The 16,191-nt window shown below is 42.7% G+C and overlaps 1 protein-coding gene across 5 annotated transcripts in view; it reads left to right on the forward strand.

Annotated features, from left to right (window-relative positions):
• PRUNE2 (prune homolog 2 with BCH domain) overlaps nucleotides 1–16,191 on the forward strand; it is a 260,162-nt gene that overhangs the window by 223,637 nt on the left and 20,334 nt on the right. For all 5 annotated transcript variants that reach the window (XM_035029016.1, XM_035029019.1, XM_035029018.1 and 2 more), the window contains exons 12-16: nucleotides 7,202–7,375; nucleotides 10,439–10,447; nucleotides 13,524–13,626; nucleotides 14,271–14,402; nucleotides 15,532–15,618. In XM_035029016.1, coding sequence (XP_034884907.1) covers nucleotides 7,202–7,375; nucleotides 10,439–10,447; nucleotides 13,524–13,626; nucleotides 14,271–14,402; nucleotides 15,532–15,618 — 505 coding nt within the window. The remainder of the gene's footprint in view (nucleotides 1–7,201; nucleotides 7,376–10,438; nucleotides 10,448–13,523; nucleotides 13,627–14,270; nucleotides 14,403–15,531; nucleotides 15,619–16,191) is intronic.

Genomic DNA, 16,191 nt, shown 5'->3' on the forward strand with positions numbered 1-16,191 from the left:
GAAGGTGAAAGGTCTTGAGTTCATATTCTTTCCTCCCGTCCCCGAGACTCTTCCCCAGCTGCTCCGTCCACCCCGGCGGCCCCCGGCTGCCCCAGCCCTTGAACTGCCAATACCTTCCCACGTGAAAGAATCCTCCCTTGCCTCCCATCCCACAGAAGACAGCTGCAGCGTGAGCTGGCCCCTCCCTCTCTCCCCCTGCACTTCCCTGTGCCCTAGAGAGAGCCATGTCACACCACATCGGAGCCTTTTCTGTTTATAAATAGCAAAACTGCCAAGCGACGTGGTGGTCGCTGAGCGAACTGGTAATTAAAGCTGCCCCTGGCTGACACAGTTCCTTTATTCCATCGACACAGTTTTGTTGAAGGAACCAGTTTCACAACCACAACCCTCCATTTAGGTCTTAAATTCAAAGGATGGAATTTTAATGTAAGTTGAATTGTAAAGCCCACCTTGATTTTCAAACGACAGATGTATGGTCAGATGCTGTTTTAAACCAACAAAGACATTAAGCTTGGAGAACACAAAGGGCATCTGAGTAGCTTTATTTTGTAAACAGGCAGCGGTAGATAGCAGACTCTAGAAGAGAAGTGAGTTCATTTTAGTCCCAGAGTATGAAATCAATGCTTGAAAGCAGGCGTGTTTGTGGGTTTCTTGTGTGAGCTTTTGGAACCAAGTGCATACATCCTAAACAACACTGGAGCTTTGGAGGCGCTATGTTTCAAAGTGTTTGGTCAGTGATTTCTTTAATGAACCCTTTCCGAGTGCTTACCGTGCACCAGGATTTGGGCTAGGTGCTTTATAAATATTAAGTATATCAATCCTCAGCTCAATGAATGTCAGCTCTATGGATAGGGATCCTGTTTACCCCATTTTAAGATGAGAACACTGAGGCACGGGTTAAATGATTTACCGCAGGTCACATAGCTAGTAAATATCAGAGCCAGCATTCAAACCCCGAGTTGTCGTCCTTGACTTCTGGGCCCCGCTGCTTCTCCAGAGCATACTGACGATGAATGGGAGACGTCTTTTACGAGATGAGGCTAACACTCCAGAAGCCAAGCCCGATGTCCCTACCCGTACATTTATTTACATGCCCTTTTACCCGGCCATTTTCCTGATTTCAAGGCTCTTACTTTACCAAGCACTTGAAGAACTTTCATGCCATTTGCCTGTTTTATTCTGTAGCTGATGACCAAGCATTCCTGGCAGATTATTTGCCCACAATGTGGTTTTGCTTATGAAACGTTTTTTGAATCTCACTCTCAAAAGACATTAAATCGATCTCCACTTCCAAGCAATTTTCTTTAATAATCGTGTCCAAATAGTTGGAAAATACCATTCAAAGTACCAATATAATTAAAGCTTGACTTCCTCTGGTACTTAAGTGCCAGAGATACCAAAAACATGTAGGTACTGAAGGATTTAGGAGGTCAATCTTTCAAATTAAGGGAGATCTGAGCCTTCTTATAAAAAAAAATTATTTATTTAATACTAGTCCTAGAAACTTAAAAATATCCAAAGTTGAGAAAAATGATGACCTATTTCTGTTTTCCAAACCCACCTTAGTTATTTTTTTTTACCATAACTCAGATCTCAGCAAAAGCATCTCATAGGGGAAATGGAAAAATGATAAAGAATTCTAGCCTGAATATTTCTGATAAGGATGTTGTAAGAAACACTCATGTGGGGGCGCCTGGGTGGCTCAGTCGGTTAAGCGACTGCCTTCGGCTCAGGTCATGATCCTGGAGTCCCTGGATCGAGTCCCGCATCGGGCTCCCTGCTCGGCAGGGAGTCTGCTTCTCCCTCTCCCACTCCCCGTTTGTGTTCCCTCTCTCGCTGTGTCTTTCTCTGTCAAATAAATAAATACAATCTTTAAAAAAAAAGAAAAAAAGAAAAAAAAAGAAACACTCATGTGCTTTTATATTTTTTCCTCCTAGGCTCCTAAGTGATGGTTAGTGACCTCATTTAAGCTACCTTTTCTTTTTTCTTTCTTTCTTTTTTTTTTTTAAGATTTATTTCTCTATTTGAGAGAGAGAGAGCGTGGGGGGGGGGGGGGGGGGGGTGGGCAGCAGAGGAAGGTGGGGAGAGAGAGAATCTTAGGCAGGCTCCACGCCCCACACATCACCCAACTCGGGGCTCGATCTCACAACCCTGAGATCATAACTCAAGCCAAAGTCAAGAGCAGGAGATTTAACCGACTGAGCCGCCCAGGCACCCCTAAGCTACCTTTTCTAGAACCCCTAATAACAAACAGTTAACAGGGTGAATAAGGTGCTCCACCATTTTCTCCAGACAATTAGGCAGTCACTTCATTTAACTTCCCCACCTACCATGTTCCACTGCCCTTAACAGCCTGCAGGTAACCAGCTTATATGTTTTAACTACGTGTAAACTACCCCTAACTAAAATAAGCGTTAATCTTATTTTGTTTTACCCACAAGCAACCTTAGGCCACAGGGTATGGTCTGCAAGGAGGATTCTTCTTTGTACTGGTCAATGCTGGGTTTTACAGACAAATTAACTGCCTCCCTGCTCTTTGTCAGCAAAACAACTTTAAAAGCTCCCTTCACTGCGTACAGGATGCCTCTCCTCCAACAAGATAAAGTTCAAAAATGTCCACTAAGAGTATTCACATTCTCAGTGTCTGATCACAATGTAGAGAGCTAGTCACCTTTCCCAGACACAGGTCCCTGCTGGAGGCTCGCGCAGACAACCACCTCCAGGGAGGCCGTATTGCACACCGACGATGCATTCCCCACCGTGGTCCCTACAGCATATGGGCCATTCGGGAGCTTGTGTAGGAAATCATCCCCCGAAAGACAAAGGAAAACGTTCACGTCGACTCCTCCCCAGGGCTTAACTGACTTCAGCAGTCACCGGGCATCGGACCAAAAGTTAAATTTGGCAGCCCTGGGGATACAAAGTTAAATGAGTACTGAAATTTTTGAAAATAGAAAATGATGGCCGTGGGGGGGTTCGGGGGTGGGGTTGAGTAAAGCAGAAGAATTATGAAGATCGGGAGCATATTGCTAATTCAAGGGGGTAAAGAAAGCCATCTTTATTTCCTACTAGCTTATATTGTGGACTTTTAAAAATGAACACTTTGAGAATTTACTGTACCCCTAGCTCTTCAATAACTTCTTTTGGCCATTTACATCAATCAGAAGAGGTGGGGAAAGGAGAAGGAACCCCAGAACCTTACCAGCTCCCCCTCTCTGAACAATTGGGATAACATTTCATAAAAAGGCCCACACTTTTATCCCAAAATGAGTAATAATGCTTTAAAAAAATAATAAACTACAGGAAAATGCTAGTATTACATACATATTTTTAGGTAGAAGTGCTCTTTCTTACTATGATACAGTGATCAAAAAACATAAAGACAGGGGCACCTGGGTGGCACAGTCGGCTGGGGTCATAATCTTGGGGTTGTGGGATCGAGCCCCCATCCAGCTCTGTGCTCAGTGTGGAGTCTGCTTGGGATTCTCTCTCCCTCTCCCTCTGCCCCACCCGCTCGTGTTCTCTCTCTCTCTCTGTCTCTCTCAAATAAATAAGTCTTTAAAAAAAAACAACCCATAAAGACAAAAATTAAAGATTCAGCTATATAAAAATATGAAATTTCTGTTTGATAAAAATATCAGTTTAAAAGCTAACAGGGGCATCTGGCTGGCTCAGTAGGTAGAGTGTGCAACTCTTGATCTCAGTTGTGCATTCAAGCCCCATGTTGGGTATGGAGATTAGATTACTTAAAAGTAAAATCTTTAAAAAGAAAGAAAGAATAAGAGCTAAGCACAAAGCAGGAAAATAATTATGGTGTATGACAAAGTTCTATATAAAGAACTCAACAAATCAATAAGGACCATACTAGGCAGGGGACCTTACAGGTGCCTCCTCCTTGTAAGAAAAATATAAATAGCCAATAAACACTTAAAAATTTTTACCTTCTTTAATAATTAAAGGAATACAAATTAAAAGAATCAAAAGACAGGTTTCACCCTAAACTGTCCAGGGTTAAAAACTTTGCTATCCTCTAGAGTCTTTGATAGTATGAAGAAACAACTACTCATGTATTTTGGTGTGACATATTCAAGGGCAAAAATACCCATGAAAACTTTAAGTCCTTACAGCTTCCGAGCCAGCATCCCACTGCTAGGAAGTTAACCCCTGGAAGTATGCACACTGGTGAGACAGGATACCTGCACAAAGATACTTACTGAAGCAAATTCTTTATCAGAACAACAAGAAAGAGAATAAAACTAAATTTCCATCACTATGGGATTGATAAGCTAAAAAACATCAGTCAAATGGAACACTCTAGGGCTCCTTTGTAAAATAAGCAGGGTTTAGGGGCACCAGGCTGGCTCAGTTGGATGAGCCTGTGACTCTTGATCTCGGGGTTGTGAGTTTGAGCCCCAAGTTGGGGATAGAGAGTACCATAAACAAACTAACTAACTAAAAAAATGAGAGGGTTTATATCCACTGAGATGAAAAGAAGCCTATGCTATATTTTTAGGTGGAAGTACCTTATAGAAGAATATGTATAAAATATGCAGAATAGGGGGGCACCTGCGTGGCTCAGTCAGTTAAGCATCTGCCTTCGGGCAGTTCATGTTCCCAGGGTCCTGGGGTCAAACCCCGCATGGGGCTCCCTACTCAGCGGGGAGTCTGCTTCTCCTTCTGCCTCTCCCCCTGCTCTCTCTCTCTCTCAAATAAAATCTTCTTTTATTTTTTTTTTTTAAAGATTTATTTATTTATTTGAGAGAGCGAGAATGAGAGAGAGTACATGAGGGAGAAGCAGGCTCCTCGCTGAGCAGGGAGCCCGATGCGGGACTCGATCCCGGGACTCCAGGATCATGACCTGAGCCGAAGGCAGTTGCTTAACCAACTGAGCCACCCAGGCGCCCTAAAATCTTATTTTAAAAAGCAGAATAGGGACACCTGGGTGGCTCAGTTGATTGAGCATCCTACTCTTGATCTCAGCTCAGGTCTTGATCTCAGGGTCGTGAGTTGAGCCCCACATTGGGCTCCGTGCTGGGTGTGGAGCTACTTAAAGAAAAAAAAAAAAGAACATGCAGAATATATAGAATAATCATACTTTGGGGGAGGGGAGTATGCTTGTGTGCATGTCCATAATAAAAAGAATACACAGCAAACAATAATGAGTGAAAGTGGCCCTGGGGACTTCTGCGGTTTTGATGAACAATGTCTGCATTGCTTGAACTTTTATTAGCATTTTATTTTTATAACCAGAAAAAAGAATATGGTATACAAAATTTTTTAAATGAGGTAGCCTCAGTAAAAGCATGCAGAAAACAAAACAGTCACCCCACAGAGATCACCTGGGTCAAGCTAGACCAGGCCAGACAGTCCCAAATAAGGATAAAGAGGGGCTGGAGGATGGTGAGCTTGTTACAAGGCAGAGCATGTATGTACAGGAACACTGAAGACAAGCCCACATCTAAGCCCGGAGTTCTGAGGGCATAGAGACCAGATGGAAAACAGGGTCCTAGGAAGGGAGCGAAGATAAGCATCCAGGGGCCCTCAGCCAAGAGGAAGGGAGAAGCAGGAAGGGATTCCAGACTGCGAGTCCAGTACAGATGGATGGATTTGCGCCAGTGACACAGAGCTTGGTCTGAAGCCAAAAGTTGCTGCTTCCTGTCCTTAGTAAGATGAGGAGCGCTGGCGGGAACGCAGAGGGAAGCAAGGCTCTGTAGGTGGTGGTAGCTGTTGGTGTTGGCAAAAAAGGCTAGGATTGCTTCCCAGCTGGCTTTCAGTTTGCTCTTCTAAGTCACAGGTAATTAGACACATTTGAATGTGTCTTGAGGAGTCTTCCAGAACGTAATGGCTTTGTTGTGGTCCCCTCACCAATTACCTGTATTTTCAGGAACTTGTCCAAGCTTTCCTTTATTTACCCATTCGCCTCAATTTTCACTGAGTGCTCCGTGCAGGTTTCCAAGCTAAGTATGGAGTTGGTTGGTGGAGGTGAATAATAAAGGTGGTTCTGGCACAGTTTCTTGGCCCAAGGAATTCCCAGGCTGGTGGTAGAATAAAGAGAGTGAGACAATCACACACTTAGGGTATAGTGTGATAGCAAACTAACTCAAAGTCAGTTTTTGCATGGGCATGTCTACTATAATGCCTACTATAATCCCTATAATCCCTACTGTAATATCTACCATGCCTGACACATAGTAGCTATCTAATGAAGTATTACTATTCTTATTATCAAAGTGCCATAAAATGAATATAAGTAAAGTACAATATAAATCAAAGATTCTTTCCCATGAATGGAAAAATAAGAATGATAATATCTCACAGAATTATTGTGAAGGTTAGAAATAATGTTTTCCTTCAAATTACTTAAACATACAAAGAATAACCACTGCTAAACTCTACGAGTAGCTGAAGTAAACATGAAAACAATTGCTGCTTATTCTTTAAAAAAAACAAAAACAAAAAACCAACAGCACCGTTGTTGCTTTTTTTTTGGATGCACAAGAGTGGGTAGTAAATGTTTCTCCAAAGAACGTTCAGTGGACTTTTTTATTGCCACGTGCACCCACCAAATAGGAGTGTTAGGAATTCTTGGCCTTAGAGCATTTCTGGTCTATGAAGCTGTTTGTTTCTTGCTTAACATAAAATCTTTCTGTAGCATATTTTGAAAAATCCATTGGAAGTAATACTGTATTTCCACCCAAATTTGCTCGCAATAGGGAAGGGGGCTCAAATCCTTTCTAAGAGTCTTGGGTCGGGAGGGGGGAGGAGGGGGGTCTTAGGCCGGTGGTATCATCAAGATACTAACCACTTAGGATATACTAGGATATGTGGCCCAAGGAAAACAAAATTATCTGGGCCTGATAAATTGCCTTTTACCCCATGAGAAAGGTCCCCAGTCTTCAACCTGAATGATCAAGGATGAATTGGTACTGGCCGATACCTTCTTGGTCCACTGATACAAGGCGGCTCTAGCCCTGCACCTGTCCCCACCCTCAGCCTGGCCTTAGCATGGACTTGGTGGTTCAATCCATCAATAAATAAGACTTCACTGAACATCCTTTATGTGGTCACGATGGTGTTCAGCTCTGTAAGAGCTATGCCAAACAGGGAGTGCCCTCGGGTTGGCTCTGCCAGGAGATAGCTCATTGAACTGCCTGAGCTGTGGAGTCTTGCTCTTCAGTCCTTCTCTGTGCTTCGCTTCCAGAGGGTTCCACATCTAACAAAGATTCTGGCCAAGAGTCAGAGTCTATCCCAGAGTATACAGCAGAAGAGGAGCGAGAAGACAATCGGTTGTGGAGGACGGTGGTGATTGGAGAACAGGAACAACGGATTGACATGAAGGTCATCGAGCCCTACAGGAGAGTCATTTCTCATGGAGGTAGTCAAGCTTTGTGAATCGGGGAGGTGGGGACCAGGGCAGCCGTATATATATATATATATATATATATTTTTTTTTTTTTTAATTAGAAAATGAAACTAGGGTTCTCTGCATCATGACATCCTCAAAACCTATTCTGCAATCAGTATTCAGGGGACTGTAGAGCTAAGTACATTACCTCAGACTTAATTCTATAAATACTGCAAAGCCTATGTAAAAAATAGCTCTCCGATGTGAAAACTGCTTTTTCACACCACATATCTGACAGCTATAATCTTCTGGGCAAATTTCTTGAAAACTATAGTTGTCCAATTTAATGATATCTGTTTGGAATTCATATGGGTCAGTCGTAGGGTATTTTTTATTGAACATTGTTAACATACGATATTATATTAGTTTTAAGTGTACATCATAGGGATTTGACACACACACATATATATACATTATGAAATGCTCAACAGACTTCCAGTTATAAAATAAATGAGCCACGGAAATGAGTAGGTACAGCACAGGGAATACAGTCAATAGTATTGTAATAACGTTGTATGGTGACAGATGGTGACTACACTCACCGTGTTTGGGGGGTTGAACTGAATCGCTTCCGAGTCTCTACTACCATAGCCCTGTAGTAAGATCACTACCCCAGAGGTGCTTCTCCTAACAAAACGGTCTTTCGAATCCTCTTAGGAGCTTTAGGAAATCTCTTCAGACTCGGCCTGGTTGTTCTTTTCCCCTACCTGAAGTTTGCTTTTCTATAGACTCCATTACATCCGGGCCCGACAACAGGCATTTCTGGTAAAAGCCTCCACCTCCTTAGGGAGGGACAAGGGAGAGAAAAAAAATTGTGTTCCGTATTTCCAGTGCTTTTTAGGAGCTCCAGGAGCCTTGATTAATTTTGGAATCACAAAAAGTCAGATGAGCACAAGCAACGCATTTAATGTGTCAACTTCAGAAAACGGCTTTTTTTATTTTTCTGCTGCATGCACTCCTTTCCTGCAGGCCTGAGGCACCACCCTAAACACTCAGCTGTTCCAGAAAAAGTGTAAGCTGACAAGGCAATTGTTCTTTCTTCCTTAACAAGGACAGGGAAATAAGTATCTTGGTGCTGCATTAAACCCATAGCTTTTGTTTTCTAACGAGCAGAAGGACATTTTGTTTTTTCCAATCAAACTTCCCTCCACCAGCCGATTATCCATCTTCCACCCTTGCATTGCTCCCTCCACGTAAGTATCAGCATCGGCCAGGGATCCCCACCTTGAGAGTGAAAGAAAATGCCCATAGGTGCCCCTGGCCATGACCTTCCTTTGCCCTGCCTCACTCTTTGTGACCTGAAATGGTAATATGGCCCATGATAGCTGCTGTGGGGCTGAAAGCCGTTCCCTCTAAGGGAAACCTTTCCACAGCCCTGCAGAATGAAAGCGGGCCTGCTCATGCTGCAGGGGACAGACCACAGGCCCTAGAGTCGACCCTTCCGTTCTTATGACGCAAACCACAACCTGAACATCATCCCAGATCTTCCCAGAAGCTCATCCTTCCTTTGCACCACCCACCGGGTATTTCTGGTTTGTTTGCTTTTTGGAAATAAAAAGAAAACAAAACGGAGGCTGACAATAAAAGTAGCCCGTGCCCATTCGAAAAAAAGGTCAAAAACAGGAGAAAAGTCTGTCGAAGTAAATCAGAGTCACCCAGTGATAATCCATATGAATGTTTACCACTCTGGTCTTAAATGAAGAGCCCCTTTGTTGTGAAGAAGGGGCCTCATGGCCTCTCTGTTTTCCTGAGGCCGGATTATCTTTCCTTTCCCTGGCAGACTCACCTGCTTGTTCTTTCAACCCCGGCGAAAGCAGGTGGGTTGGGTGAGAGGGTTGAGCCCATCTATCGGCTGATCTGCTGCTCGAATCAGGAAAGATCATCAACACAGCAGGGTCAAAACAAAGCCATTGCTTCTGCCTCTCACACTCCTGTGACAATGCAGCGCACCCCTCAGGGATAACGTGGTTTGCTGTGCCCTGCAAACTTGCCCCCCGCGCCCCACCCCCGCTCCCCCGGCGTCTGCTCCCCTCCGTTCTGTGTCCATGAGCCCAGTTTTGTCCGTGTGACTGTCCAGTTTGTGTGGAAGAAAAGGCCGCCTTTCCTCTGCCCGGCTGCCCCCCGCCACCCCCCCGGCCTTCTCCAGGCGCTGGCCTGCATGAGTGCGCCTCTGGCTTCACCCCCACCCCTCCCCAGCCAGGACGGTAGCCGCCTCTCCCCACCCCCTGAGCCGCTTTTGTGCTCTGTAGGTAAAGACAATGCAGATTTTAGTTCTGAATTTGCCAGAGCTGGGCCCGCTGTGTTGGAAGCTGACACCACCTTCTTAGGCTCTAAGGATCGTCAGGCAGTTCTCCCTAGAGACCAATCCGTTGCATTTGTGAGCCTGGCTTCTGATGAGCCTTTAAGACGGAGCGCTCCATAGTGGGCCTGGGTCTCGTCTGGGTGTCTGCCATTTTGCTCTGACGAGGTTTTCCCATTGAGGCCAACAGGAAAGGGGCGGCAGTATAGTGCTCAGCGTTAACTGCAAGATGGGGGTCATGAAAACCGCTGCCTCACTTGGCTGCAAAGCCAGGCTCTGCCAGGAGTCCCTACCAGTTGGGCATAGGCGTGAGAGCAGAATGGAGACAAATAGTTCAGTCTTCAGCTTTGGTGACCTTGATGTAAGAGGCCTTGTACATATACAGAGGAACAGAGTTCAAGCCCGGTCTTTGCTGCTAATTACTCTATGACCTTGGTACGTGACCTGACATCTCGGGCCTCAACTATGTCATCAGTCAAAAGAGGGTGATCTCAGAATCAGTGTCACCTCCCATGAGCCCATGAGCAATATTCCTGTTACCTGCTTCAATAAAAGGACCAAGAGAGATCTGGGTGGGTTTGATCAACAATAGTGTGGGGTCACGGTAAGGCCAGAAACTGGCTTTTTTGACCTTGGAACAGAGGATGCATTTAAGTAACATAGGACGGTCACACCAAAGCATTATAATGAGAAGTTTCCTTTCTTCTTTCTTTACTTCTCTTATTTCATTATAGGAGATTCAGGTAACTCCTCTGCAGTGTTGCTGAACAAATGGCCCCGGAAAGAATGAGGAGAAGAGTTGCAGGCTGGTGTGTGTGTGTGTATGTTTTGGTTGCGACTGTGACATCTTCCCTTCTCTCTCCATTCCATTTGCTGGCCATCAAATTTGTGTTACGTCCCTTTCCTCTCTGTTCTGCCTCAGGTAAGGTTTGCATTATTGCTGCAGAGGGTCTCAGGAGGCCCCCTGGTGGGATTGCACATGCACCTCCACGCACACACCCCGAACTCACCTCCTGGTTACTAAGAAGAGAGTCAGATAAAACACATGTTTTAAAAAACTGAACTTCAAATGAATTATTCAGCTGCTGGAAGCCAACTTCACTTGAGTAAGCTGCATAGTTAACATCGAAATTGGCTTAGCTGACCCCCTTGAAGGCATTTGTGGGGGACAAAAAGCAAGTGGGACTACTCACTCCCGCGATTGCCCTTTGCCAGCAGTGATTATCTGAAGTATCTCCAGAGCCTAATTACAGTGGCACCAGATCTTGGTTTGGAAGGAAAACTTCCATGAAGATATCTTTTTCTTCTAGTTCCTTCTGACATCTTAGGTCTTACCTCCTCCTGTTCTCTTCCTCTGTCTTTTGCCTCTTCCCTTCCTACATCTCCTCTCCCCAAAAGTACAAAAATCCACCTTCATTTGTAAATTTCAGGAAGTTTCCTATAAAGAGACGTTCCTGACTTAGACAATGACCAAGAAGTGGTGAGCTGATTCTTCAGTATTCCTTCGATTACATGAACCTAAATGAATACAACACCACAGCATTCCAAGGACAGACACGCTGACGCAAAGAGCTGAAGTGCCATTTAAGATGACCAGTTCTGAAGTACTGTTTATAAACCTCAGACTGTCCTTTAAAAAAAAAAAAAAATCTTAGAAATTCTCCAGAAACAGAAAAAGAAATCAAAGTAGCTGCATGGTCATGGCCTTGAAATTATCTTGACACCCTGGGGCCAGGCAGCTCCTCCTAGAAAGATGCTTTTTGAAAGGATGCTTTTGTACTTGTTTGTAAGTTGGATTCATTACTTCTGTTATCTCTTTTAATGGACCCGGTCCTTGTCATTGAGCTGAGTCCAAATTGCATACTTTTGTGGTGTTAGCATTAGCGGATCAAAGCTGCTTTACCCTTTGTGGGTTTTCATTCGGTTATGAACCTGCTTAAATGCAATTGTTTGGTGAAACAAACTCTCCTTGTATTAAAATAAATCTCCTTCTGCCATTGGAGAAGGAGATTTATTTCCTTCACATCTCATTCAAAAAAGAAGTTGGTAAATACCCACATGTTGGAAAAGACAAAACAAGGCAAATAATCCATAGGGAAGCTACCCCAATGTGGTTTTGCAAACATGCGTTACATCAGGTGTGTACTTACATGGGCAGCATCTTCTAAGACGTGGAGAGTAAACACTGCATACAACAACCTCAGATTAGTCATACACACAAACCCATAATTTGATATATTTTTAGTTGGTATCACTCTCTGCCCCCACCTCTTTTGTGGTAGTGTCATGCTCTCTCTTTGTAGAGAACATCTTATTAAACTGCTTTTCAAGAGTTAAGCCCATCCAAGTCTATATCCAGCCAGTATTTTACTGCCGTGTAATCACCAGAGGGGTATTTAGAGTCCTGGGGAAAAAAAAAAAATGAAAACGCACTGAGTTCTGATGAGGCTGGCGGGTAGGTCCTATCCGCCTCCTCAGAGCTCTGAGGCAGCTCTGTCTAATGATTCTGAAATCCAGAACTGTTGTGATAGGACAGAAATGCCAAGTGCTGAAAAAGGGATATTTAAAAAAAAGGAAACACAGTCGGGCGCCTGGGTGGCTCACTGGGTTAAGGGGCCGACTCGACTTCGGCTCAGGTCATGATCTCAGGGTCATGAGATTGAGCCCTGTGTCGGGCACAGAGCAGAACATGGGGCCTGCTCAGGATTCTCCCTCTCTCTCTCCCTCTGCCCCTTCCCCCACTTGTGCACGTGATCTCTCTCTCTCTAAAATAAGTCTCAAAAAAAATGAAAACAGTGCATTGCTTCCATTTTTAAGTCTGACAGACACGTGAGATTCCACTCATTAACCTGTGGGGTTTGACCAACAGCTGCCATGAGTTTCAAAAGATGAGCTCTGAGGGAACACGGAGCTTAAAGAAGGGGACAGAGCTCTCAGATGTGGGTAAAGTGTCCTGAGATGTCCCTACATTGTCCTTGACTCTCAGGAGTTCCACACTTGCCTTTTATCTTCTCAGCACCACATGCAAGTAGACCTCCACCTTCGTTCCCTGTCCATGTTACCTACCAGGAAGTAATTCTCAAGTTTTCCCCAAAGCATGTATTTTCATAAAACTCAGAGAGGTCAGCTTTAACCAGGCCCTTCTTGAGTTTGCTCCTTTTTAAAAAGACAGGGCTCTGAATTCTGTGCTCAGTTATTCTAGGCCTGGCCAGAACTTTCCATGTGTCCCTGCACTGTCTGTTGAATCTGGAGACACCAGGGATGCCACAGGCAAGTGAACCAGTCCTCAGAATCAAAGTAAAGGTACTTTTACTTGTCAGCTTACTAGTATCTGGTCACTGGAGTACGTGTATCTGATTATATTGCAGTTCAGTGACTAGATTTTCCCTTTAAATTAGCCAGAGTCTAAAATTAAAAAACGCTAAAGAGGATCAAACAGAACTTCTCAGCCGGTAAAGGACAGAAGCATTATATAAATTAGAAACCCAGAAGTCAACCCATCCTTTGATATGTTGAATATTTATATACCCCATTCATGACGATGTACAACACATATAATCGTCCACAAGTGGATATACTATATATGCAAATATATTCACACTGTATATTTAAGACTCTATATAACATACACTTTAACTCCTGAAAAGTAAGTTTATGTGTTTATACATATAGAAGGATAGTCGATCTAATACTCACTTAAAGATGCATCTCTTACATCCATATACACACACTTGTCAGGGCTTCCAGATTTGTCCTTTAGGTTAAATATTATTAAGAGCTTTCAGCTGGGTTACAAATGTCTTTCTGTTTGTCCCCCAGGCTACTATGGGGATGGCCTAAATGCCATCATTGTGTTTGCTGCCTGTTTTCTGCCAGACAGCAGCCGGGCGGATTACCACTATGTCATGGAAAATCTTTTCCTGTGAGTGATACTTCTGACAAAGTGCTTTCAGTGAATGTCTGTGGCATGTCATGGCAGATAGAGCATCTTTAAGAAGAGGAAGTAGATGATGTAGAATATTCTTGGCCTTTGATGAAAAGTCAATGAAATCTCTGTCAAGGAATATTGCTCAAGAGGCTAAAACCTTTCAAAGAACTCTTTTGTCAGCAGGATGAATTGAAAACAAAATGAACACAGTTTTGCCTGCACTCTGAAATTTTGTAACATTTCCTTTGGGTAAAGTGTTACTTTTGTTCCTCCATAACATGTTCTTGGTCAGTCAGCTGGTGATAATCCAGGTTCATTTATATCATTCACTTGGGCCCTTGGTATATGATAACATGGTTGACATTTTTGAAATTCAGGTTCTAACCTACACATTTTTTTAGTGTACCTTCATTAAAAAAAAAAAAAAAAAAGATAACCGTACAAATAAATGAGCAATACTCACTCTCAGGGAAATCATCTTAGGAAACTGCATTCTTTTCAAGGTAAAGAGGTAATATGCACGACCATTCTTCAATGGCATACTCCCTATAATTTAAATGTTATATAATTAGAGTGTAAATAAGATGAACTGTTTCACGTGGGGAAATGAAAACACTCCTCTTCCTTCCTGTGATCAGATATGTAATAAGTACTTTAGAGCTGATGGTAGCTGAGGACTATATGATTGTGTACTTGAACGGAGCAACCCCAAGACGGAAGATGCCAGGGCTGGGCTGGATGAAGAAATGCTACCAGATGATTGACAGGCGGTATGTGGGCTCCATTATTTAATCCCTGTTTTGACTTCCTCGGTAACTCCCATTTCTAATTCCCTGTCATCTACCAAGAACGTGATCACGTTTTAGGAACACTGAACTATGCAGAGCTGAGATAATAAATTATAAGTATATAAAAATATTAAGAAAAGTGTCACTTGATACCCCAAATCTGAAATAAATCTAGATTCTGTTAGATGTTTTCATCTCAAACCTGATGACCAAGTCTGTCCTAAACTATGCATATGCCTTTGCCACATGGAGGTGCACTTTATGTTGATAAACCAGAGTAGCCACGATTCTTTACTGGTTCACATGATCTTGATGCTGCTTTATGTGCACTGGGACTGTTTTGGTTTGGGCAACTGTCGTGCTCGTATTTCATTATTCACTGATGATTCAAGTTAACTGCTCACCCATTTGGTGCCTTGTGGACCTTTTCGTCAAGATACTTTACTTCCATCCATACTGGCTGGACTAAAACAAAACATGTTATATTGCCAGCAACAGGAAAATTATCATAAATATACAGACTTATGGTGTCTATGATAAGTGTGGTATCCCCTCAGATGTGGCTCCTTGCATGATCTTATATTAACAAAGATCCATTTGATGATCCAAACATTTATAAAGCAGCATTGCTAATGCTGAAAAACATGCCTGAATGTCAAGAGCATTAAAATGGTAGCCTGAATGACAAATAACCACATGATACACTGTTTCATTATACAGAAGAAGAAACCAAGGCTTAGTTGATCCAATAAATCGGCTGAGTTGCTAGTAAGAGTGTGCTCTTTTCAAAATAGTAAAGATAATGCTGGCAAAAATGAAAGGCATTGTTAAGCAAAAATATACCATGATAGTTCTAGATTTAAGCACTGATACAACCATTCTATTTTACATGGATTCCTATGGGAAAATGAGGTTGGCATCATACAAGTTACAAGTGATATCTCAAAAGTATTTTTTATTAATCATAGTCATTCTATACCTTCTCATCGGGTAATAGCAACTTACCTAGAACTCTCTAATATTACAATATTCTTATTTGGGGATATACTTTCTGTTTTAACTCCTACTGGAAATGGGTTATGAGTAATTCTTTTTTCTTTTTTTAAAACAGATTGCGAAAGAATCTGAAATCATTCATCATTGTTCATCCATCTTGGTTCATCAGAACAATCCTTGCAGTGACACGACCTTTTATAAGGTATGTTGTTACAGAAAAAGTAAAAGTACGACTAGTAGTTTTCCAAAATACGTTACTTATAAACAAAAATTCATGAACTGAGAGAGTATTTAGGAAGACATATTTTGCCTCTGGCTTTCCTGGAAAGATATTTTGGACAATCTAGCAAGAAATCCTAAGTAAGAGTGAGCATTATTTTATAATGACTATTTTTCCCCATTTTTTACAAAACGTGAACTCTGTATTGCTTGCTATAACACAGAAAATGAGGTGGTGGGATTTCCATGCCACATTACAGAAGGGTAGATAATACTTTTAATGTGATATGGTATTTTGTAGAGAATAGAAAAGGCAGCATAATACAACAATGGAAAATAAAGACAAACCAAGGACAGAATCAGGAGCAATGACTATCCTAATTCTTCTTCTTCTGAGCAAATATCATGTAGGCCACCAAACTTAGGTTTTAGAGAGGCTGGGCAGTCAGTTTGAGAGCTTTTTTTGATTGCCCATGAGGATTCTTGGTTTCAATTCAGTTTCAAGTCAGTGAATATTTATTCACCGTCTATGTTGTGTTCGATACCATATAACCTT

The sequence above is a fragment of the Mirounga leonina genome, unplaced genomic scaffold (assembly GCF_011800145.1).
Source record: "Mirounga leonina isolate KUSES-001 unplaced genomic scaffold, KU_Mleo_1.0 Mir_224, whole genome shotgun sequence".
Classification (NCBI taxonomy): Eukaryota; Metazoa; Chordata; class Mammalia; order Carnivora; family Phocidae; genus Mirounga; species Mirounga leonina.